Genomic DNA, 26,499 nt, shown 5'->3' with positions numbered 1-26,499 from the left:
AACAACTGCATTCTGCGTAGTGCAATACTGTTAGGTAGGGCATTCCAGAAACAGCGGCGATCTATGTACTGTGATTAAAAAGGTCGGAGTAGACCCGAAAGCCTAATATCCCCTACAGATACAGATTTTTAGTAAAATGTGACCTTAACAGAAATATTAATGGAGATCTTTAACTTTCAATGATCCCTCCCTCCATCCTGTTTTGTTTGAATTGCTAAAGCATACTTTAGTTGATGTAACAGGTACCAGACTGTTGCGACGATGTTTATCACTGCCTTATAAGCAGGTTGTTTGACTGGGCATGTAGCAGGTGGGTGTGAATAAGATTGGCATCTTGTCCATGACTTCAACATTTAAACTAGTGAAATGAAAACAGAATACTGGAACCAGGTCAAGCATCTCTGGGGAGAGGAAAGTATAGAGCTAATATTTCAGCAAAATGACCTTTATCGTCGGAACCCAGTGGAGAGTGTGGGATCTGGAGAGAATTGTGGGGATTAGAGATGCTGTGAAAAAAAGTTTCAGTGAATACAGAATCAAACAGGAGCATTGAAATAGATGGCAATGAAGGTGAACAGGGAGAAGATGGAAACAGAAATCACATCAAGGAGAAAAAGAGAATGAACTTCTGAAGAAACATTAATCATTCCTTCCTCTTTCTATCTTGCAAATGACACGTTCAACTGAGGTCCCATCTGCCTTCCAAGGCAAAAGATCCCATGGCACTTCTTTGAAGAAGAGCAGGGGAGTCATCCCTGGTGTCCTAGTAAATATTTGTCCCTCAACCAACATCACTAAAAAAGATCATCTGATTATTCTTCTCATTGCTCTTTGTGAAATATACTCTGCACAAGTTGGTTGCCTACATTAAAACAGTGCCCACACTTCAAAAGAAATTAATTTGGGATGTTCTAGGGTTGTGAAAGCTGCTTTATAAATGCAAGCCCTTCTTTTTCACCAATGCTGTCTGACCTAGTGAGTGTTACCAGCATTTTCTGGGTTTTTTTTCCAGATTTCCAGCATTTGCAGTATTTAGCATTTTTATCCAATATAGTGAAGTAGAGTGGCAGAAGTGCTGTGAAAGCCATTTTGTTTAAAGAATTACACATTTTTAGTTGCTGATTGAAACCCTTAATGCAGCTGTGATGTTGGTGCTGATTAGGAAATTAGGAATAAGTTCCCCTCTGGCCTGGTGGATAACTGCATAATATGAATCCATACAGATAAAGAAGATTTTGAGTTCAATTTGCAGTCTGTGCTAGGGGTTGCGGGGAGGAGGGGGGTGTGGGGTAGTGTTTGGGGCATAATGATATAATGATTGGCCGCTGTGTTCCTAGCTTGGGAAGAAGGCAAAACAACCAGAGCTGCTGTTCCTGGTCACTGTCCAAAGGCCCTTGCTGGAAAGTGTATGTGTGCCTGAAAAGGTATTGGTTTTGATGCTTCCAATGAATAAAAATACGAGAGGGTTTGAGGTGTTTTCCTGGAGCCTGCTTCAATGGAAATAAATGGGGAAAGTGGCTGAGTTGGGACTGTTGCTTTCCTGGAGAGATAGCTGTGGTTCCCCCTGGACTCTGACTGTACTCATTTATAATGTCTGTACGGTGAAGCCTAGGTAAATCTATACCTGAGGCGAGATTCTGAAACCCATCTGGATCACATCTTTTGTTCACCTCAGTTACACAATGATGCTGGTTGTGACTGTGGCTTTGCTCTCAAAATTCACCTTCAGGTTTTTCGTTCCCGGTTCGATTACTTTTCTCTTGCAGTTAATTACGAACAATTAATAAATATGAGGTAGTTGGATGTCATAGTGAGTATTACCCAGTGGGATTTAAAGTATGTACTTTTTAAATTGCAATAATTGATTTTACTGTTGCTATCTTGCCCCTGAATGATGTATCAATAATGGTTAACATCTGCTTTCATTGGCGGTTTATGTTTATGGAATTAAGTGTTCTCCTGCCCTCCATTTCACCTGTTTTTAGTTTTCCTGTGTCATTTAGCGTAACCTGGTTGAGATGACAGTAAACGCCTCGTCAGTGCTGGATGCAGGGATTGATTGTTGGTGTGGCCCATCCCTTTATTTCTCTTCTCAACCTTCTAGTGAAGCATTTCCCTCCACTGTTTGTGCTTACCCACCAAACCCAAACCCAAAGTTACATCTGAGATGTGAAACCATCAAACCACCATCTTGTTGTTTATTACCACAGGGAGTGATGCTCTACTTAGGGTGCTTTGAAAAATTCACCAAATCAATGGTGAAATCAATGGTTACAGAAGGGGGAGATGTTTTTTTTTAATTGTCATGGGCAGGATGGAAGAGGCCCATCAGAGGCCAGGTTTTTGCCCACAGGCAGGGAGAGGGGCAACATAGGAATCTGTACCATGTGTCTGTATCTGCTCAGCGCTTGCTACAGCCAGATATCTGGGGGTATACCTGCCTGCCAGGCTAACCAGGGAATAACCAGGTGCGTAACCCATGGGAGAAAGTAATGAGTGAAAATGGGAGGCTGGGGTGAGGGATTAATTAAAATTAATTATTGAATTATCAAGGATCAGGCACCAATTGTGTACGCATGCAATGGTGGAAGAACTGCTCGTTTTAATTCTTTTGCCTTTTTTTCTTTTTTAGAGTTTTAAAATGAAGACCATGCACAGCCATGTGATAAGGTTATTGGAAAATAGAATGACCCAGCAGTAACAAGATGAGGCACTGCATCAAAGTCACCAATACACAGTGCTACAGGGTGTCGAGGACCATGTTTGTCCTTGGCCTTGTGTCTCTCAACAGAAAGAGTTCAATTCTAAGCACTATGGGTCATTTCTTTACGTTAAAAGTACTATATAAATGGCACGTTGTTGTTGTTGAATTGCATAGCTAACGAGAGGTTTGTTGCTTTTGGAAATCAGAGCTGCTCCCTAGAAGGAGTTAATCTATCTACCCTCCCTCTACAGCAGAGAACAGTGTGTGCTTGGCAGATAAGGGGAGAAACACCTTAAAAAGGGAATGTGGCATTGCCACACAGCCCCACAAACTAAAACCAAAAAGAGCAGAAAATTCCTCAAGCATCCATTTAACTATCAACTAGGAAAGCATTTCCTGGACCATCAGGAGGATCAGGAGCACTTTAGGAGCGGTGCAATGAACTGTGTGTGTGTGTGTGTGTGTGTGTGTGTGTGTGTGCGTGTGTAAAGCACGAGACAACCTTCAACATAGTCTGAAAGCACTTCACACGAGCAATTATGAAACAAAATGTGTTTGAGGAGTGTTAGAATTCTGTAATGAATGTGGAGATTGTATCACGGACTATGGAATAAAAACATCTTGCAGATCAGAAGTGTTGAGCTCATGTATTCCTTCCTCCTACAACGCCACCGACCAGCCCCCCATCCACCACCCTCACCAATCCCTCCGAAAAATATCGAATGGAGATGAAGCTCAGCATCTTATTATGCTGCAGGCTGTGGCGAGCTAGGAGACATCCCCGTTGTTATGTGGTTCAGACTCATTATATTCATGTAACTGCAGACTTAATGGCCCTCTGCCAGTAGCCTCAAGTTTGGAGTACATTAACTTCTACTTAACAGCTTCTAATCTTTCAATTAAAGTTGACATTGGATTTTATTAATGAAATGGTACATTCTTTCTTTTTTATTTGTTTTTTTAATCCTTTAATTTTTCCCTTCCCTGCAGTCACTTTTTCCCTTTAAATTCTTCATTCTTTGAACTTTCATTTTTCTTTCCGAATTTAGTTTTCTAATTTAAAAAAAATTTATAACTAAGTATTCATTTCCTTTTCCTTTTTCATCGTTACAGCCTCTTTCATCTCCATCTTCCTCAAAGAGCTGAGGTGGAAGCTGATTTGAAGCTGTTGCTATGGATATGTGCTCACTGATGGGAATTATTTTTAGGCCCAAAATTGAGCAAATATCAGAAAATGACCCTTATTATGATACACTTACTAGAAACTGGCCTTTGCAGAACTGAATAGTGAGTCAATGGTGTTGCCACTCATCTGATCCTAGGTCATTAGATTGTTGCCTAGAAACAACAACAAGGCCTTAGTAAATTGCTATGAGTAATACAAGTTGTGTGTGGCAGCTGTAAACACCACTGGCTGACAACTGCAAAACAGCATTTGGTTATTTTGGTGAGGGAAATCATTTTGAAAGGACATTTGTTCTGAAATGATTCCTGGTGGGTCCTGCTCTCTGTGCCTATACCCTGGCTCCTTTGTAACCAGTTGTTTGGCACCTGTGAAGGAAGATTTGCCCTCCTAATTTTACTCACTTCCTTTTGATATGTTGACCAGGGTGCTGTTTGCCAAATCTCTCCCCAGCTGAGAGAGGGACTTGATTTCCCCGTCATGGGAGATAAACTGTATGATCTGTGATAGAACACAAAAGTGCACCAACCCGATGTGCCATTGAACTCTTGGCATTCACACATCACCACGATTTACATGGTTCTCTTTCAGAGCACATTAATTCAGGAAATAGAAGCAAGGTCTCCATATCATCAACTGTGTACAAATAAATGCCGTGAGGAGCCATGACCTATTAAGACAACTTATGTAGACCTGAATGGAAGTATATGTTGCTGAAGGAATAATGAGGCATTGACTTGATGAGTGATATTTGGCAAATCATCTCTTTGCACAGAAAGAAGAGGCAGAAAATTTGAACATCATTATCTTCACATCTGATGCTCAGGCGACAGGATGATGTTCAATGCAGCATACATCAGTATCTTGGATTTTCATGAATACAGTGCTCCTCTAAGAAGAGATGCTGTTCTCCAGAGTTCACGTTTCCAAGATTATTTTGCAGTCAAACCATTATATGGAGTTAGCTAGTAGCATAAGAAACAGTAGGGAGACTTGCCTTTATATAGCACCTTTCACGACCTCAGAACATCCCGAAGCACTTTACAGCCAATCAAGTATTGTATTAGGGTTATGGTTAAGGTCATATATTTTCATGTTTACCATGAAGTAATGAAGCAAACTTGGAAAATCTGAGAACTCTTCCGATAGGTACAGACAGTTTACCAACTCTACCAATCCTACCGCTCAGACTCTTCCATTTGGGTACTTGTGGTACTGCAAAAAATGATGACCCACAGCCAGTGTGTACAACATAGGAGCGGTCACACGAAAGTTTGCATCATCACGCACTCAGCTCTTGATCTGAACTGTGCTGTTGGGGGAACTGAGTGGAAGAGATACCCAGAGCCGCTGTCATACCAATGTGGCAAAATAGCTGAGACCTGGAACTGGTTGAATTGGGAATTGAACAAAAATGCAAACCAAAAGGTTGCTTAGTTGTGTCAGATCAGGATTTTCTTAACATGAGCCAATTCATTTTCTCTTTATCTGTGTCTTTTTCAGATATCAATGAATGCAGCATGAACCATGGTGGCTGCAAGCATGGATGTGTTAATACACTGGGAGGCTATCAATGCTCCTGCCCAAATGACGGTTACAAACTGCACTGGAACAGGAAAGACTGTGTGGGTATGTAAAGAACTCTGATCTCTGGCATCCTCTAGTGGTACTAATGGAAGTAGCAATCTTGTAACATTGTCTTAATGAGAAACACCTCATCCTCAAAAGACATTATAATTGGAGGCCATCTTATGTGTCTCAGCAACATCTCCAACGCTTCACATACAAATAATTACTTCGAGGTGTAGTTGCTGTTGTTATGTGAATCATTTCCAAAATAATTTGAACAGGAAGCAGTATATTTTCTCGTTGACACGCAGCAAGTGTTTATTGAGGCTGGGAACCTGAAACCTGAGAGTAAGATTACTTTTGGGTCGCTTGCCCCTGAGCTAGGGGTGACATTGGACACAAGAAGGTTTGGTTGGGGCAGAGATGACAAACATGGTCAAAAAAGGAGGGAAGCTCAACCCATTCTGTTGTTCAAGGATACCACACAGCACCTGGCATGTGAAATGCAAAGGTTACATTGACATCCCTGCACCGTCACTTTACTCTGGTGCTGCAGGTATTAAATGAATTTACATACCGTTTTAAGGGACTTCACAGGAGCGACATCAGATAAAATTTGGCACTAAGCCACGTAAGGAGATGTTAGGACAGGTGACCAGGAGCTTGGTAAAAGAGGTTGTTTTTAAGGAGCTCCTTAAAGGAGGACCAAGGCTGAGAAATTTAGGAAGCACAGAAAAATCTCCACATATATTAAATTTGCTCCTCCAGCAAATAGAGTTTGTGACCCATTTGTTTATTTAACATCGCCATCTACACAGTTTTGAACCTGATATTTTTCAAATTCTTTGTCCAGGAATGTCTAAGATGGAAAATGGGCACCGATAGTCTGATTATTCTTTGTAAATAAAAGTCCATTTTAATATTTCCTTCTGTGTCTTTGACATAGAGGTGTTAATTATTGAGTTTGTTAAAGTTTCTGATTAGTTTCATCAACAGCAAAACAAATACCAAAATCATGACCACAGACTAGGAAAAGCTCGTAGTCCTATATGTATCACTTTAATAGCTCTAATCATTTTGTAGGGTGGGTTAAGGAAAATTAATCACAAGTGCCGTGCATGCAGCTAATGTTTGGTACTTGTTTGGTAATGTTTGGTAATGGTGTAGCAGTGTATTATAGAGTGCTGAACTCTCTCCTGGATGGTAAAATTGGAAGTGTTCCCTAAAACATTCTAGCCCTCCAACTCTCACTACCTTTGGTCTGTTCCCTCTCAGAGAAATGTCACTTTCAAGTGTGTTATTGTTAAAAGGCCTGACTGTTTATACTACTCAAGGAACCAAGCTGTCAATCACTGTGGTGGTGTCAAAGAGCTACCCATGGGGGAGGAAGGACAGAGCTGTTCCCACTCCCTGTGAGATCATTTCTTACATAGGTCATCTGCCCAAGGTCAGATTCTGCTTTGTATCAACGTTTTCTGCCATAATTTCAGATATTGAAGGTCTTAATGCTTGGCATCTCATTGTACAACAGCTTGCTAACATCTTAAGATCTTAAGATTTTGAAACCTCCCCCCTGGGGGAATTAGGAATAAAGTACCTTTTAGTGGCAAAGCTACCCTCAGTTTGTGCTGTAAATACCCTTGCAGTATAATACTTATAAAGCCACAACATCCTGAGGCAGAAACCAGCCACTGATGACCCTTTCCTTTCAGCAATCAATGTAGCATAAGGTCCTGGCCCACTGAAGATGAGCTCTTCTCCTCTAGCCTAACTGGAATTTATTTTTTCAAGCATTTCTCAAATCCACCTTCAAAATGCCTTTGTACCCAATGAGGTCACTAAGGCCGACATTCATTTCAGCCCACTCAGTTAGAGCCACCTTTCAAGCAAACTGCCCATTCATATAGTTGTCAAAAAATATATATAGTGAAACTAAAGGGAATTGGGCCTCTGCAGTTCTCTGTAAAGTTTGATTAACCTTTTAAGGCTATTTCTAAAAACTGTTGGTTGAATCGAAACCCAGAGACTCGGTGCAAAAGATTAATTTGGCCTCTGCTGAAAAATTGTGCCAGGCTAAATTTGTTGGGCCTACAGGATCCCCTAGAAATTGGAATGGGCTCAGTTTGTTGTTCTGTTCTGTGACGACCTTCACAATGCATTAACAATTGTATTAGAATTTTAACCTAATCCTCCCAATGGGAAACTGACAGGATTAAGTCAGATGCCCGTCTTACACCCCATCCAATTTTAAGTTCTTCAGTCTTCAATCTGGTCAGTTTAAGTGAAGATTATGCCCTTTGTTTTTTTTTTAAAAATCCTTTCCTTTTGTTTCGTTCAGCATTTCAGGATGTGTGAGATCGATTTCTTTTAATTTTCAGAGGCAGCAAAGTGCCTGCCGGATTCCAACTCTCCTCGAGCGCAACTTTCCTGCATCAAGAGTGGGAAGAGAGAGACCTGCTCGCTCAGCTGTGCCTCCAAGGCTCACTTCCAGGCAGGTAGGCATCATGCAAGGTCACGAGAAACCCGAGGTCCTGATCCTGATCAGCATTTCCAGTCCCAACATGAGCCACATTGGATGTCCTTGCTGGTCGATCAGGGAGCTAGGGTTGCCAGTTCTCCAGCTCTGCCTGGAGTCTTCAGTAACTAAAGACTAACCTTCAGGATGCTACTGAGAGCAGTCCAGGAGAAAAATCATCGAGGCATTAAACAATTCTTTTTTTTTCTCTAATCTTCTTTGAAAATGTTTGTTTATTAGTTAAAAGCATTTTGAACATGGAAAACCGGACTGTTTGATTGTCTGTGTGTTAGTGAAACTAAATACCGTGACAACGTTCCCTCTGGACCCTGTGTGTGTTAGTGATACTATAAATATACCGACAACATTCACTCTGGTCTCTCTGTGTTAATGACACTGTAAATACCGTGACAACATTCCCTCTGGCCTCTCTATGTTAATGACACTGTAAATATATGACAAAATTCCCTCTGGCCTCTCTGTGTGTTAGTGACACTAGAAATATACCGACAACATTCACTCTGGCCTCTCTGTGTGTTAGTGACACTAGAAGTACATCGACAACATTCACTCTGGCCTCTCTGTGTGTTAGTGACACTGTAAATACAGTGACAACATTCACTTTGGCCTCTCTGTGTGTTAGTGACACTGTAAATACAGTGACAACATTCCCCCTGGCCTCTCTATGTTAGTGACACTGTAAGCACCGTGGCAACATTCACTCTGGTCACTTTGTCGAGCAGAATGATAAATGTCAATTATTAGAACATTTCTGCAGTTTTGCTGGAAATGTTGAATGTAGGAAATCTCCCTGCTGTGTTCACAATCTTGTTAACCTAAAATAACTGGAGGGAAATTTCCTCCCCTGGCCTGTCATGAACCCCAGATCATATGGATCAGTACTTGTTGATTAATTTAGCAAATATTTTCTCAGATTTGTTTAAGAAAACAGGTAACACAGAAGAAACAGATTAGATTTCATTTATTCCCTCACGTAACGAGAATATTTATCCTTCCAAATGGACTTCGGTTGGAGATAGAGTGGCCGCAAGGTGGAGTTAGTGCCAAATGTGCATTTAAAGATTAGTTTGATCATCTTAGCTAAGGCTGTAGTTGTGTAGCTATAATTGCATCAGGACCTTCGGGTACAGAGCGAAAAAATCATCCATCTAGAGATTCCCCATGAAAAGTGCATGAATAGACTCTTTGAGAGACTCCTATAGTTTCACTCAACAGTGAGACTGGAGGCCATGTGAATATGCAGTTTCTGGTTAAAATGTGGTATCGATTATTTCCTTGTAATGTGGAGTCAAGTGTTTAAAAACAAGCACATTACTTAAAGTGCATTTCTTCAAGCTTGCTATTCCTCTTTTCTATAAGAAAATCTGTTTAAACTTTGTAAGAATGATTTAACCATGTAACTAGCTAAAAAGAGGGTTTGCAGACTCCAGCTTCAGAATGATGATCGCAGCCACTGCACAACTAATATTCTCGGGCTCGGGCGGTTATTGCACTGCTGACTGTGAATCAAAGCTGCACCAGCCTAAAGTTCAATGTCCAGGGCCAAATTTTTTGCCGTGGAGGCAGGAAGCTCAAGCCGGGAAATCTCCCAACTCAGCAGATCTGCCTCTCGGAAACGACCCCCGCAGGCAAGATTTTTTGCTCCACTGGGTGGGGAGGGGGTGGGGTGGTCATACCCCCTCATAGCCTCATGTCTGCTGCCCGCAGAGGCAGTTTGGAGGCAACCATGGCGTCGGAGACCAGCTGGTTAGAAGGCCCACGGTGGTTCTCTGAGACTTCGGCCCCAGTTTTATGAAAAGCTATGAAGCCATCTGGCCCTCACCGCTCACCCCGCCTCCCCCACCCACAAACCATGCCTCCTCATACCCCACCCTCCATGTGTTAAACTTACGTCCACTTGTTGAAGGAGAAGACTAGAAGTCTATGTCTCTCAGTTTTAGATTTATTCAAAAAGTGAGACATTACACATGTATAGTTCCTTCCTCTACAACCCGTGTCAATATGTACCTCTTTATATGTGCACAAATAATTATCCAGAGTGCCCCCCACCTGTATGCACTTAACCTTAATTTATACAATTAGCACCATGTACCCTCATACACCCATACCCCCTCCATACCCCTCACACCCCTCTGCCACTTCCAGAACCACTCACCCAGTGCCCACTATGGGGAAACCTCAGGAGCCATGTGGAGATGAGAAAAATTAAACTTCTAACAATCTAAGAGAGTCTCAGTCATACACACTTGATACAGAAAAAAACTGTCATTCTTGAAACTCAAAGATTTTAAATCCCCTCAAATGGTCAATCGGTTATAAACACAAACAAACTTCTGTTCAGTAGTGAAATCAAGTACAGCTAACCCTTTAATAGCCTCTTAGAACTATCAAGAAAAATGTGAACTCAGCCCCACCCCCTGCTGAGATAAGTAGTTTTGGCGTGTTTGAAACTCAGCCAAGCATTCATAATGGACTCAGCTATAGTAATAGCCTGTGGGAAATGTCAACAATGAAGTAAATTGAAACTGTAGGAACAGATGGGAGTATTTTTTTCTAAGCTACACCAGATGGCCTGTCAATCAATGCACTCCAGCAATGCATGTTTTGTTTTTACTCTTACTGATAGCTACAGCTTAGTTGTTCATGTTTAAAGGGCTAGGAATTTAAATAACTTCAGATCATGACACTTAACAGGCCTTATCCGTCCTTCACGAGTCTTCTCCATAAATTCATGACTCCTACACTGTGGGTTAAAGCCCTTGGAACAGTCAAAATTAGGTCTGTTTTGAACTCAGCACTAATTGCGAATGGCCCTGCTCAGTTCTGGCGCACACCCTGCTCTCTTCCTTCCGCCAGAGAAAATGACATCTTCCGGAAATGCACATCCGGTTCCCGTCCACCATTTTTAAAGGCCTTGGGAGCCAGCCTGACTCCGCAAAAATCTGGGCCCCAGGTTATACTGAGTGAATTATTTTGGTTGTGCAATTTTGAGTCATAATGGTACAGAAAGAGATCATATGGCCGATTGAGTCCAGGCCAACTCTCTGTAGCACAATCCTTTTAGCCGTGGAACCGTATTATCTGCACGAGTCACCGCCTTTAGGAGGGAAAGAGAGAATATTGGAGGGTGAGAATTATAACTGTTGATCAGAGTGTGTACCCTGTACACCTTTCCAGCAGTGATGCGGCATTAATAAATACCCATCCATTCCTCTGTCTCTTAATACTGTCCTCATTTCCGCCAGGTTCCGATAACAGTTACACTGTGAGCTGTGGGGCTCCTATAAGGAGGGCTGGTGCCCAACGACAGAACACCAACATCACAGGCTGTGTAGGTAAGCCCCTGACAAAATGTCGCCCTGCTCCCGTAAGTGCTGCTGAAATCTTTCATTGACGTAAGACATTTTGTTTGGAGCCACAGTGTTTAGCATCAACCTATTTTTTTTTTTGTCCCAAGGTTGGATTTCTAATTGTGGAGCAACAGTGCAGCAGTGGCTGACTCCACAACACTCTCTGGGGGAGATTTTCTGAATCAGCGTTCCTAGCACAGAACAGTGTAAACAGCAGCGCATCTTGGGAATTTGGGGAGAGGTCAGCACAAAGTTGTGCAGGACACACTGACCCAATAAGCACCTCCAACCTGCAGGCCTATTAGCCTTTATTGCAAAGGGGGTTGCAGTATAAGATGTAAGGAAGACTTGCTACAGCTGTGCAGGGCTTTAATGAGACCACATATGAAAAACTGTATACGGTTTTGGTCACCTTACCCGACTTAGGATATACTTGCCTTGGACAGGATGCAACGAATGTTCACTAGATTAATTCCTTGGAGAGGACGTCTGTTAGATGATGGGGGCGTTAAGTAAAATGGCCTTATTTTTTCTGAAGTTCAGAAGAATGAGAGGTGAGCACATTTAAACGTATAAAATCTTTAGCAGGCTTGACAAGGTAAAGTTAGAGGCTGTTTCCGCTGGCTGGAGCATCTGGAACTAGAGGTCAAAGTCTCAGGATAAAAGGTCAACCATTTAGCCATAAAATTAGGAGAAATTTCTTCTCTCAGAGGGTTTGAATCTTTGCAATTCTCTACCCCAGAGAGCTGTGCACACTCAGTCATTGAGCATATTCAAGACTGAGTTCATTAGATTTTTTTGACACAAAAATTGAGGGATATATGAATAGGACAGGGGAATAGAGTTGATGTAAATGTTCAGCCATGAATTTAAGAAATGGCAGGGCATGCTTGAGAGACTGTATGGCCTAATTGTACTCCCTTTTCTTAAGTTCTTGTGTTCTTGAGTGCATCAGGAGTACCAATTCATAAAAGCTCCCCCCATAAATCTCCATCCTGCTCTATGTGCCTCTAATATGAAGTGTACAAGGTAAACAATGGAAGCACAATACTGAATGAAAGGTCACTCAGTTTGTATTTAACTGCTGCTTTAAGATGTCTTTAAATGCTCTCGTTTCCTTTTAGAGACTTTAGCTCCCCCGGTCAAACAAAGAGCTTCCTTCAAGATTAAAGATGCCAAGTGTCACCTTCATCCACGTGTTAAGGGAAAGCAGGACAGCGCGCGCCCAGTTATCACAGGTACAAAACATTTGACACCAGTCACGAGTTTGCCTCATAGTTTTTTTCCATTTTATTCTCCTTTGTCCTGAGGCCTTCAGCTCTTGCTTCAGTTAGAATGTTGGTATATCTTTACTAATTGTTCTGCATCTTTCTGTTGGTACAGTCCCAGCATCGGGTGGTGTGATTGGTCTGGGTCTCATTGTGCCAGGTACAGTCCCAGCATCGGGTAGTGTGATTGGTCTGGGAGTCATTGTGCCAGGTACAGTCCCAGCATTGGGTGGTGTGATTGGTTTGAGCCTCACTGTGCCAGGTACAGTCCCAGCATCAGGTGGTGTGATTGGTCTGGGCCTCACTGTACCCTTACATCAATTGGTGTAATTAACCACTAAACCGTTAGTTTTGGGATAAACATTGACCAGGACACCAGGGAAAAGATGAAAGAATAGTTTTTTTTGTGGTTGAGTTGTCTTCAATGCCTGCTAACATCACTCACTGTTCTTGCTTTGTTTCGTTGCCTTGTTATGAAGGAGGTACCTTCCCTTGTACCGACAACTGTCAAGTTACCTTTGTGAACCTAAAATGTGATTCTTCCAAGAAAGCAAAAGGTCGACGGACCCGCAATCCCCCGGGAAAAGAAGTGACCCGAATAACACTGGACTTTGAAGCGGAAATAAGAAAGGAAGATATAACAGGTGAGAGTCTTTTGCTGTTGCTGTTTTTTAGTTTTTGCAATTAATATAAAAGCAGTGAAACGAGTTTACTGGTGAGTAACTGAGACAAACGGTTCAGAAGGTCCCATGTTCGATTCTGGCCTCAGGCAGGGTGGCAATACATCTGTTTCTGTTGGCTTCTGGGTTAGGGTGGAGAAAATCAGCTCGGGTTCCCCATTCCCAATCACTGTCCTCTACTGGAAATGGGTGAAGTCAATGAGGCCATTTGGACTTGGGCATGGGCACACATATTTCCTGTGGTTCAGCACCACTGATCATCCAGGCTGGCAGCTAAATAGTGGCCACTTGAGTGGTGCCTGACTCCACTGGACTGAAAACAAAAATGCCAGAAGGATCCAGGAGGATAGGTAATTGGCAACAAGACAAAATTGTCCAATTTCTGCACAGGATAAATATCACACTTGGCCCAGGGATTTAACTTTTGTAGAAAAAGCTGGAAATGTACAGGAAGCCAGTCGGCATCTGTGGAAAGGAGAGTCGAATGAGGAATTTTCCCAGGCAAGCGAAGTTGGCTCAGTGTGTGTGCAGGGGGTTAAACCCCCTGAAATTGGCATTGGGTCAGGATCCCGACATTATCCTGCCCTCTGCCAGGTTTCTGCGGGATAGGACTGAGGGTGAGCGTGGAATCCACTTGGATCTGTTGGGTAGAAAGTAAGTAAGATAGTTAAGAAGCCAATTAAGGATGGTTTCAGCCTCAATTCAGGATTTTTCAGCCATGACACCTGTTTCCTGACCTGTCAGGAACTACTCACCCAGGTCACCGAGGCGGGTGTATAGCGAGAAGAGCTTTTTCATTGGGAAGGCTTTGATCAGTAAAATGGACAACTGAGTGGCTGCTGTTCAAAGCATGTCCTCTCTCAGAGAGGGCTGTCACTGCTTGTCAGGCGGTTGTCAATTTTTTGGAAGGCACTTCACCTGTTTAGCACTTGGCTCACCTTCAGCTGCACTTCCCAGCTTCACAGCCTTCACCACAGCATGGGAGCATCTTATGCAGCTCCGTCTGGCTTTGTGAGTTTATGGTACAGTGATAGAAGGGGTCATCAACAGTGCTATCAAGCAGCACTTGCTTAGCAATAACCTGCTCACTGATGCCAGGGCCACTCAGCTCCTGACTTCGTTACAGCCTTGGTTCAAACATGAACTCCCGAGGTGAGGTGAGAGTTACTACCCTTGACATCAAGGCAGCATTTGAGCGAGTGTGGCATCAAGGAGCCCTAGCAAAACTGGAGTCAATGGGAATCAGGGGGAAAACTCTCCGCTGGTTGGAGTCATACCTAGCACGAAGGAATGGTTGTGGTTGTTGGAGGTCAGTCATCTCAGTTCCAGGACATCACTGCAGGAGTTCCTCAGGATAGTGTCCTGCCCAACCACCTTCAGCTGCTTGATCAATGTCCTTCCTTCCATCATAAGGTCAGAAGCGGGGATGTTCGCTGATGATTGCACAATGTTCAGCACCATTTGCATTTCTTCAGATATCGAAGCAGTCCATGTCCAAATGCAGTAAGACCCGGACAATATCCAGGCTTGGGCAGACAAGTGGCAAGTAACATTCATGCCACACAGGTGGCAGGCAATGACACTCTCCAACAAGTGAGAATCTAAACATCGCCCCTTGACATTTCCATCGCTAAATCCCAGTATCAACATTCTGGGGGTTACCATTGACCAGAAATTGAACTGGACTAGCCATATAAATACTGTGGCTGCAAGAGCAGGTCAGAGGCTAGGAATCCTGCAGCACGCAACTCACCCCCTGACTCCCCAAAGCCTGTCCACCACCTGCAAGGCACAAGTCAGGAGTGTGATGGAATACTCTCCACTGGCCTAGATGAGTGCAGCACCAACAACACTCAAGAAGCTTGACACCATCCAGGACAAAGCAGCCCGCCTGATTGGCACCCCATTCACAAACATTCACTCCCTCCACCATCGACAAACAGTAGCAGCAGTGTGTACCATCTACAAGATGCACTATAGGAACTCACGAAGGCTCCTTCAACAGCACCTTCCAAACCCATGACCGCTACCATCTAGAAGGACAAGGGCTGCAGACACATGGGAACATCACTATCTGTAAGTTCCCTTCCAAGCCACTCACCATCCTGACTTGGAAATACATCGCCGTTCCTTCACTGTTGCTGGGTCAAAATCCTGGAACTCGCTCCCTAACAGCACTGTGGGTGTACTTACACCACATGGACTGCAGCAGTTCAAGAAGGCAGCTCACCACCACCTTCTCGAGAGCAACTAGGGATGGGCAATAAATGCTGGCCTAGCCAGTGATGCCCACATCCCAGGAATGAACAAAAAAAAGTAATCCAAATCATATATAGTAAGATAAAAGCAAAAAAACTGCAGATGCTGGAAATCCAAAACAAAAACAAAAATACCTGGAAAAACTCAGCAGGTCTGGCAGCATCTGCGGAGAGGAACACAGTTAACGTTTCGAGTCCAAGGCGTCATTCGGACTCAAAACGTTAACTGTGCTCCTCTCTGCAGATGCTGCCAGACCTGCTGAGTTTTTCCAGGTATTTTTGTTTTTGTTTCATATATAGTAACCCCTCTGTCTTGTGTGGTGAAGCTGCTCTGTAGATTATAAAGTAAATTGTATATGATCAGGAATAGAGCTGAGCAGGCAACTGGTTCACACCAATTGAAAGATTTTTGACATGTGTTTATTATTGTTACATAGGAAAACACGACAGCAAAACAAGTTCCACAGCCACAATTGAGAGGAATGACCAAATAATTTGATTTTTGGGGATGTGCGTTGAATGAGGAATTTTGCCCTGAATCCTGGGAGCATTCTGTGCTCTTTGAATCGTATTTCATATTATGCCTACCTGAATAGGCAGACCGGGTCATGACTTAATGTCTCATCGAAAGGCTGGCATCTCTGACAATGCAGCACTCCCTCAGTATTGCATCAAAGTCTGGGCCAGTAGATTATGTGCTTAAGCCTGGGAACACGGTTTAGCCCCCAGCCTTCTGACTCAACACCAAGAATCAAGGCGAGGTTACAACTAATGGCATTTGACTTTTGTGTTGCATTCTCTATATTAGAAAGCATATTGCCTGCATTAGAGTGCCAGCACTAAAGATTATGGGTATCAATAAGCCCTCAAGGACACAGACTAGTTAGATAATATGGTTCTACCCAGCCTGACCCCACAGCTTGTGGGAATTAAAATACTTGAATGTTGCTGGATTTTACTATCAAGATCTGTTCTTGTGTATATCGAGGGTTTACACTGATGTTTTCCCTTTAACCTACTCAAATGTATGTATTAGACAATACTCACCTACCTGTAGGTTTGAGAGATTGACGGTCACAACATATGCCAGTAAGAAATGATTGTTGTTCCAAGAGCATTAACAGTTAGTTCAGATAGCGGTGGAAGGATTAACATGCCTCAGTCCTCTGGAAAGCCATAAATTCTTGCACATTAACCGTGGAGGGGGGTGAAAATAGCAGCTGCTAATTCCCTGTAATTTTCATTGGTGATTTTGAATAATTTCAAAGACTAGATGTAAATTGCTGCCTTGAAACTGTTCAAAAGGGCAACTGGAAAATAAAGGGTAGATTTGCCACCCCCACAATTGATCCCTGTTTATATGAGATAGTGACAACTTTTGCTGTAAAAAATTTTATTTAGTCGTGGGGGAGTTTTAATGAAAAGAAGACAGGTGGGTTTGGGTCGAGCTGGGGTTTGTGGAAGAGGGTGCATTAAAGTTTATAAAGTCCAAATTCTGGCCCAAACCCGTCTCCAACCCACTTCAGGCTTTACAATTCAAAGAGCACAGAATGCTCCCAGGATTCAGGCCAACATTCCTCATTCAACGCATATCCCCAAAAAACAGATTAATTGGTCATTCCTCTCAATTGTGGCTGTGGAACTTGTTTTGCTGTCGTGTTTTCCTACGTAACAATAGTAAACACATGTCAAAAATCTTTCAATTGGTGTGAACCAGTTGCCTCTTCAACTCTATCCCTGATCATATGTAATTTACTTTATAATCTACAAATCAGCTTCACCACACAAGGAAAGTGGGTGGGCTGGCCAGCCCAAGTCTCAGGAAAGCCGGCAGCTACGCCCTGGCAAGGGCTTGCCATTTGCAGGAGGTGTGCACCTTTGCACCTATGCCTGCCTGAGCAAACCCCTGCAAGCGAGCAAACCCTAACTCCCATCGAGGGCTCCGATCCCCACTGGAAGCCTCTGAATCCTCAACCCCAGAGCCTCTGATATCTGTATCCACACCACCCTAGCATTGGACACTGAACCCCCCCCACGCCCCAACCTTGCCCCCTGGGACGTCCAAATCACTGCACCATCACCAAGATCGCTTCCCCAACCCTGGTACAAACCTAGCTGATCCTGTGGCTTCCAATGACTGCAAGACAAGCCTGTCAAAAAAGCTTGGTTTCAAGGCAAGGGACCAATAAATGATGTCACAGTATGTGGGAGTTTCCCAACTCTGGGACCCCACACCTTTGCAACCGCCCCACCCCACTCCTGTTGAATCAGGTAAGTAAAAATTCAGTCGATTGTGTCTTGAGGCATCTTATTCCCAATTTATTCTCACATTCTGTACTCAGCAATAACAACTTATATTTATATAGTGCCTTTAACATAATAATACATCCCAAGGTGCTTTGTGGGAGTGTTATAAAGCAAAATTTAACACTGAATTATATCAAAAGATAGAGGGCAGATGTTCAAAAGCTTCTCAAAAGGTAGCTTTTAAAGAGCTTCTTAGAGAGGGAGAGAGCAGGAGAGATTTAGGGAGGAAGCTCCAGAGCTTAGGGTTTAAAGATTGGTAGAATTACCATCATTCTTTGTAAGTCAGCACCCAAATCAAATTCTTGCCCCAGATAAAATCAAAAGCATTGTAATATCCTATAATATGGTATTGTATGGTATGTATAATGAACCAATATTGCTCTAACTGCCACCCCCCCCCCACACCCCCACACCCCCCATATCTCCATTGTTTCAAATGGGTTGCTGATGGCTCAGTTCCATGTTTTGATAACTGCTGTATTTGGTAATGTTACAATTTGCTTAAAATTGCGACTAAATCATCTAGCCAGTCTGGTCATAAAATGTTTGGTGTGCCAATATCTCTTTCATTTAAGCATGTTCATCAGATATTCATTAAAATGGGTTTCCGTTTAATGATTCACATCCATGACACATGTTCTAATACACATACTGATTCGTAATCCAGAGATCAGCAAGAGATTAATGGTCAGAAATAGGTTTAAGTAAAAAAAAAGGGACAGGGAGATTCCACTTCTTTTTGTTCTATCTAAAGCATATGTCTAAAATAAAATAAATGCTGAAATTGCTGCAAAAACTTTAATTTTAAAATTAATGGAACACATTTTCTTTGTACAGAAGAGAACTAATAACATTAAATGATATTCAGGCATTTTATTCCTTCTCGTGTACAGAGTAAAAACCAACATGGTGTAATTGTGTTTGCAAAGATTTCGAAAAATCTAAGGAAAGTCCCTTCCCATAGGCTGATGCTAAATGAATGTAGAGCAAAATGATTCTCTTGCTGAAAATGACAGTAGTTCACTTTAATTCTGTTTTGGCTTATCAAAACATGGAACGTTAGTGCTACGAAATGAAGCACTCTCTATAAGTGCTCCAGGTGTAGCACTGTTACACTGTTAACCCTCTCGACTATGCCTCAATGGAGTCCCTGAGGAGTAATCCACACTGTAGCAGGGGACACTCTTTCTCCATTTGGTACATAAGCCATTCTGTGATCTCGATTCAAGGAGAGCCCCTGTCCACGCAGAACTTGATTGAGATTGTTTCAACTCTTTTACTCTGGCTCCTGGCCCAACTCATTCACTCCAACTCACTTTGACAAAATGAAATCCATTTCTTGCAGGCAGCTGTAACATTAACTGTCTGAGGCAGAAGATGGAGAAGAAACTGAAATCTGCGATTAAAACTTTGAAAAAATCAATTAACCATCAGCGCTTCCACATTCGCTTCTCTGGAACAGACTACGAAGTAGCAAAGAAGTTGGCAAAAGCGCCTGAGAAACAGGAGGCATGCAACATTGGGCAGGAGTGGATGGATGGGAAATGTGGTAAGTGTGTGGTATAAGTGAGGTGACAGAGAATCATAAGCCTTGGTTGGCTGTAAAAAGCAAGGAAATGCATAGGTTGGATTTTATTTTGTTGTTTTTTTTTTAAATTAAGATGTAACAAAATGCCTACTTCAGTGAAGTTGCTGCAGAGCTTTATCTAACTTGCCGGAAAACACAAACAACTAATAACACATGACAATAAACAACTACATAAAGCGTGAGACAGATTGCTCCATTTGTGACATTCAGGTGATACATCCCCTTTGTGACACTTATTCCACTCGTTCAATGTCCACCATTGGAACTTGGTCAGGCTTCCAGCTTGACTTCCTGAGTAGACCCAAAACCTTGTTCTTCAATCAGCTTAAGGTCTGCTGTTCCACATTGAATCTTTTATATCTCTGGCCCTCAGTCATTAGCTTGATTACACTACCATGTCTGATTCTTCAAATAGTTTCTTAAAATACAGGGTCCTGTTTAGGATCTATGTCCTAAAATAGTTAATCAAATGCTGGCACAAGTTGGATGGGCTGAATGGCCTCTTTCTGTATTGTATCATTTCATGATTCTATGAAATTTATTTTAATGAACTACCCACTGCCTTGAATACACGACCTAATATTCAAGCTTAAATTAAATTTTCAAATTATACATGAAAAGGAAATACTTGAAAATTTACTTGGTGCATTCAGAAAGTAAAAGCAACAGTTTTGTTACTAATCAAGATAAAGCAAATGAAAATGGACATGTGTTTGCTGCAAAGAACGCAACAGGATTTCTCAGCAGTAGCCGAATTGTACAGGCTACAAAAGTTCCAGATCTGGATCCTGTTTGGTCCTGTTAATTGATGTTTGCTGGACAATGATCAAAACCCTAAGCTCCGTTGGTTTGGGAAGTGGAGAAATTCGTCAAAATGTCTGTTGCTGAAGACTCTCCAGTGATACCTCGCTGGAAGTGCACTCTTACAGGCATAGGATGAAGACAGAATGGGGCTCAGCCCTCTGTGGCCTAGTAAGCTGGCAACATTTACTGTCCAGGCTTGCAGGTAAATAATGGCCATTTAAGCAAGGAAACGAAGGACTTTAGTGCGGCAACCCAACAGATCGACATGTTTAGAGATGAGGAGTGAATGCAATTTTTAAACAAGACAGCTGTAAAATACAGAACGGACAAGCTTGATAGTTCGTTGGCTTTTTCTCATTTTGAAGTAATTCATATAGAAGTATAAGAGCATAAACTATTCATTTGTATTATCAAAATACAAAGGGAAAAGGACTTAAGAAATACAAGATGAGTGACCAGGCAACAAAGGTCTTTCTGTAAGGAAAAGGGACATTGAAAGAGAGAGAGAGACATGAGTGAAACTCCCAGCACCTTTTGAGAGATGAGGCACAAGGTCACTAAGAGTAGACTGGGAGCATACTGCCCATTTGACCTCTCAGCAGCAGAGGTGTTTGGTCAAGATGGGCTGATGACAGGAGAATAATTTAGAAAATATATACATTAAATAGAATGAGGGTGATTGGAAACAACCAATCGCACTTATTTAAAATAGCATTGATATATTTTATAAATAAAACTCAAAATCCAAATTCAGCCATACAAGTAAGCTGATTTTGTGCTACTGTGTGAGCATACAGTTTGCCTTTACTTTCCTTTGGAATATGTTGCATATGAATAGGGAAGAACCTCATAGATTCATAGACTTCTGCAGTACAGAAGGAGCCCATTCAGCCCATTGTGTCTACGCCAGTCAGCAAAGATCTGACTACGCTAATCCCATTTTCCAGCACTTGGCCCATATCCCTAGAGGCCATGGCAATGCAAGTGAATATCTCATAGTGTCATAGAGTCATAGTCATGGAGGTCTATAGCACAGAAAAAGGCCCTTTGGCCCATCGAGCCTGTGCCGGTCAAACAAGTACCAAACTATTCTAATCCCATTTTCCAACACTAGGCCCATAGCCTTGTATGCCATGGCATTGCAAGTGCACATCCAAATACTTCTTAAATGTTATGAGGGTTTCTGGCGCTACCATCCTTTCAGGCAATGAGTTCCAGATTCCCACTACCCCCTGGGTAAAAAAATTCTTCCCCACATCCCCTCTAAACCTCCTGCCCCTTACCTTAAATCTATACCCCCTGGTTATTGATCCCTCCACCAAGGGGAAAAGTTCCTTCCTGCCTACCCTATCTATGCCCTTCATAATTTTATACACCTCAATCATGTCCCCCACTCAATCTCCTCTGTTCTAGGGAAAATAACCCCAGTCTATCCAATCTCCCCATATAATTAAAACTCTCCAGCCCAAGCAATATCCTGGTAAATCTCCTCTGTACTTTCTCTAGTGCAATCACCTCCTTCCTATAATGCGGATCCCAGAACTGCACGCAATACTCTAACTGTGGCCTAACCAGAGTTTTATACAGTTCCAGCCTAACCTCCCTGCTCTTATGTTTTATGCCTCGGCTAATAAAGGCAAGTATCCTGTATGCCTTCTTAACCACCTTATCTACCTGTCCCGCTACCTTAAGGGACAGATGGACGTGCACACCAAGGTCCCTCTGATCCTCAGTACTTCCCAGGGTCCTATCATTCATTGTGTCTTCCCGTGCCTTGTTTGTCCTGCCCAGGTGCTTCACCTCACATTTATCTGAATTAAATTCCATTTGCTGCTGATCAGCCCATCTGACCAGCCCGCCTATATCCTCCTGTAATCTAAGGCTATCCTCCTCACTGTTTACCACCCCACCAATTTTCGTGTCATCCGCGAACTTACTGATCAACCCTCCTACATTCAAGTCTAAATCATTTATATATAATACAAACAGCAAGGGACCCAACATTGGTCCCTGTGGAACCCCACTGGACACAGGCATCCAGTCACAAAAACACCCCTCAACCATCACCCCCTGCTTCCTGCCACTCAGCCAATTCTGGATCCAATTTGCCAAATTGCCTTGGATCCCATGGGCTCTTACCATCAGTCTCCCATGCGGGACCTTATCAGAAGCCTTGCTGAAATCCAAGTAGACTACGTCAAATGCATTGCCCTCATCTACACACCTGGTCACCTCTTCAAAAAATTCAATCAAATTGATCAGACATGACCTCCCCTTAACAAAACCATGCTGACTGTCCTTGATTAATCCCTGCCGCTCCAAGTGTAGATTAATTCTGTCCCTCAGAATTGCTTCCAAAAGCTTCCCCACCACTGAGGTTAGACTGACTGGCCTGTAGTTCCCTGGTTTATCCCTTCCTCCCTTCTTGAATAACGGTACCACATTGGCTGTCCTCCAGTCCTCTGGCACCTCTCCTGTGGCCAGAGAAGTTTTGAAAATTATTGCCAGCGCCCCTGCAATCTCCTCCCTTGCCTCACTCAACAGCCTGGGATACATTTCATCTGGGCCTGGGGATTTATCTACTTTTAAGCCTGCCAGGCCACTTAGAACCTCCTCCCTTTCTATGCTAATTTCTTTAATTATATCGCAGTCCTCCTGCCTGATTTCCATACCCACGTCGTCCCTCTCACTTGTGAACACCGACACAAAGCATTCATTTAGAATCCTACCTACGTCTAAATACTTCTTAAATGTTATGAGAGTTTCTGACTCAACAACCCTTTCAGGCAGTGAGTTCCAGACTCCCACCGCCCTCTGGGTGAAAAAATTTCTCCTTAACTCCCCTCTTAGCCTTCTACCTCTTACCTTAAATCTATTCCCCCTGGCTATTGGCCCCTCTACTAATGGAAAAAGTGCCTTCCTATCCACCTTATCTATGTCCCTCCTAATCTTATACATTTCTATCCAGTCCCCTCTCAACCTTCGTTGCTCTAAGAAAAACAACCCCAGCCTATCCAATCTTTCCTCATAGCTCAGACCCTCCAGCCCAGGCAGCATCCTGGTAAATCTCCTCAGCACCCTCTCCAGTGCAATCACATCCTTCCTATGATGTGGTGACCAGAACTGCATGCAGTACTCCAGTTGTGGCCTAACCAGCATTTTATACAGTTCCAGCATAACCTCCCTGCTCTACACCTCGGCTGATAAAGGCAAGTATCCCATATGCCTTCTTAACCACCTTATCTACCTGTCCCGCTACCTCCTACTGCATTTCCTACATCGAGCATCCTTACTGAACCTTGTTTTGAGTGTTTCACAGCTCAAAGGTGTGTGACATATTAGCATGTGACAGAAATTGTTTACAAGATGTATAAGTATTTTAATAAGAAAGAGATGTTTTAAAATATTGTTGGCCAAAATAGACACAGAAAGGTATTGTGGTGAATTGTGCTTTTGCGATTCCCCTCACCAGCACTTTCGTTTCTCAGTTAGCTGCTCGTCAGGATCCTTCTACCATGGACAGCAGGAGAAATGTGTTCCATGTCCTGCTGGCACCTACCAGGAAAAGGATGGACAGTTATCATGTGACTTATGTCCTGGAACTGATGGGCACGGCCCAACTGGAGCACGTAACATAAGTGTATGCACAGGTAAATGAGTTGTGTGTTTATCAGTCAACCTGAGTGTGACTGCCTGTGGATTTCAGCGTGCTTGGTGCAGGTGCTTGTGAGTTTGGTTGTGTAAGTATGTATCCGCGTGTATTTTGATGACCATTAGGTATTGGGTATTCCTCAGGAATAACGTATCTACAATACTGTAAATGAAACATTTATACTTAACGAGAATACCAAGTTCTTCCAGGTCAGGCATGGGATGCAACTAATGCAACTCAAAATTTCATTACATTCTACCTGCACCTTTTTCCATAAGAGGCCTTTCAGCCTCTTTTTTATGTTCCAGAATTTTGAGAGTGACTCTACACATATGCAATGATGAATACTGTAATTTGCAAGTGCACACAGCAGGGAATAGTCAATGAGTATTTTATTATTGTGCATAGTAGGATCCAGCACAATCCGGCCAGTGTCAGTTGAAATGTGAACAAGGGCCATGGTAGGACAGGACACCTCAACAACACTGGAATAATGACAGGAATTGTACGGAAGCAGCTTGAATCCCACCGCCAGGGCCAAAAGCAAGGAACAACTCCACTTTGGTAGATAGCAGGACGCGGGACTGCATTTTGCCAGTGGCAGCCAATTATTGATCATTGCTGGGGCTCCCATCCTATTAAGGAGTGGCCATTGCTGCCGGAGGGGTGGGGTGGCTGCTCCATGGGCCAAAGGGTGCCAGAATAGAAGGGCCCTGCCCCTGGAGCCCAACAGCGGGCTCCCCAGCCACTGGAAAATGCCAGCAGAGGTGACAAGAGGCCCTTAATTGGCTACATCATTGGCTCAATTGGGCTCCAAGCAGTCGGGTTGTCTGCCACCTTTCCCACCACTGACAAAATGGCATGGCAGAAGGAAGACATGTGCACACCACTCAATCCTCTCCTGCACTATTTTGTTAGCCTTCACTCCTCCCAGCCCATCCCCAAAGGGCTGGTAAAATTCAGCCCAATCACAGCTGAACTAAGCCATCCTAAATGTAAATCTACCTCAATGCTATGCAGTAAATGTCTCCAGACTTCAATGAGTATAGCCTGTGGCTTTGGATTATGTCCATCAGAAATAAGGCTGAGAGTTTCTAAATACATTTTAATTAATTTTCTTAACCAACACCACAGAAGAAGCCATCGTTCCATGTGTCTAAGCTAAATTCAAAGTCCGACCCTAGAGGTGAAAGGACAACACGTCACCCTTGTCATCACTCAGTCCCATGATTTAGTTTATAAACATTGCCTTTGGTCTAGAGCACTTTGATTTATGCTGTTTATTTTAAGCAATGACTGGTCAGCTCACTTAAATCCCTGTTGTTATTGTTGATGCAGGTCAGTGCAGTCCAGGCCATTATTCGTCAGATGGGTTTCAGCCATGCCAGTTATGCAGCCGAGGTACATACCAGCCCGAGCCAGGCCGGACACTGTGTTTCCAATGTGGAGGAGGGTTGATGACAAAACAAGAAGGAGCTTCGTCCTTCCAGGATTGTGATACTAAAGGTGAGTAAGAAAAGCTATTGAACAGGAATCTTTTTTTAAGTCTCCATTAACAGAAAATAAGTAGCAATATGCATAGAAGTTTTAGATTAATCTCTGATGCTGAGGTACAAATTCAGAAAGTCCTGTATTTAATTGATTAAACTGAATGGTGTCCCATCCATCACCTTAAACATTCACTTCCCTGCTCAGTGCCTGCGGTGTGTCTACAAGATGCACTGCAGTAACCTGCCAAGGCTCCTTTGACAGCACCTCCCAAACTCACAACCTCTGCCACCTAGAAGAACAAGGGCAGCAGACATATTGACCACCACCACCTGCAAGTTCTCCAAGTCACAGGCCATCCTGACTTAGAAATATATCACCGTTCCTAAACTATCACTGGGTCAAGACCCTGGAACTCCCTCTCTAACAGCACTGTGGGTGTACCTACACCACATGGTTCAAGGAGGCAGCTCACTGCCACCTTCTCATCACTGCCACCTTCTCATAGTCAAATATGGTGGGGCAATAAATGCTGGTCTGGCCAGTGACGCTCACATTCCATAAACAAATTTTAAAAGAACTTGCAGCATAGTTTTTTTGAAAAGTTGTAAAGATTGACTTGACAGCTTTTCCTTGACAATTTTTTTTCCTTTACTCCCCTGAAGTCAGTCAGCCCTCAGTACCTCAGTCAATAACAATTTCTCAATAACATTATGAATCTGGAGACTGAGCATCACCAAGCTATTTGACTGCAGGGGGCATCATACTCAATCCATAATCTGTCCTTTCACAACATTAAGACACATGTGCTTTCCAGCAGGAATCACTGAATACCTATCACCAAAACTCGTTTACTCTCCTCCCCAGCCCCGGATGGCTGAAACCAGTTGCGATGAGTTCATTGCCAACTCGCTGAGGTCAGCAAACTCATCTTAGGCCAGGAATAGAACATTGGACTCTCTTGCTCATTGTGGCACCGCTGTTAGAAACCTCCCGTTTCTAAGTTCATTTTACCTCCAGTTTTTAAGGGAATGCATCGACAACCCATTCACAGGCAATGGTGCTCCCACTTAACCAGCATGAAACTAGCCCAGAGTTGTCTGCCAATTTTG

At 43.0% G+C, this 26,499-nt stretch overlaps 1 protein-coding gene across 1 annotated transcript in view; it reads left to right on the top strand.

Annotated features, from left to right (window-relative positions):
- LOC144683582 (signal peptide, CUB and EGF-like domain-containing protein 3) overlaps positions 1–26,499 on the top strand; it is a 421,925-nt gene that overhangs the window by 377,117 nt on the left and 18,309 nt on the right. The window contains exons 10-17 of the mRNA XM_078546743.1: positions 5,391–5,516; positions 7,835–7,951; positions 11,238–11,327; positions 12,467–12,580; positions 13,090–13,254; positions 19,201–19,404; positions 23,736–23,897; positions 25,238–25,405. Coding sequence (XP_078402869.1) covers positions 5,391–5,516; positions 7,835–7,951; positions 11,238–11,327; positions 12,467–12,580; positions 13,090–13,254; positions 19,201–19,404; positions 23,736–23,897; positions 25,238–25,405 — 1,146 coding nt within the window. The remainder of the gene's footprint in view (positions 1–5,390; positions 5,517–7,834; positions 7,952–11,237; positions 11,328–12,466; positions 12,581–13,089; positions 13,255–19,200; positions 19,405–23,735; positions 23,898–25,237; positions 25,406–26,499) is intronic.

The sequence above is a fragment of the Cetorhinus maximus genome, chromosome 8 (assembly GCF_964194155.1).
Source record: "Cetorhinus maximus chromosome 8, sCetMax3.hap1.1, whole genome shotgun sequence".
Taxonomy (NCBI): domain Eukaryota; kingdom Metazoa; phylum Chordata; class Chondrichthyes; order Lamniformes; family Cetorhinidae; genus Cetorhinus; species Cetorhinus maximus.
Note: the sequence above shows the minus strand (reverse complement) of the source record. Positions and strands in the feature narration are given on the sequence as shown.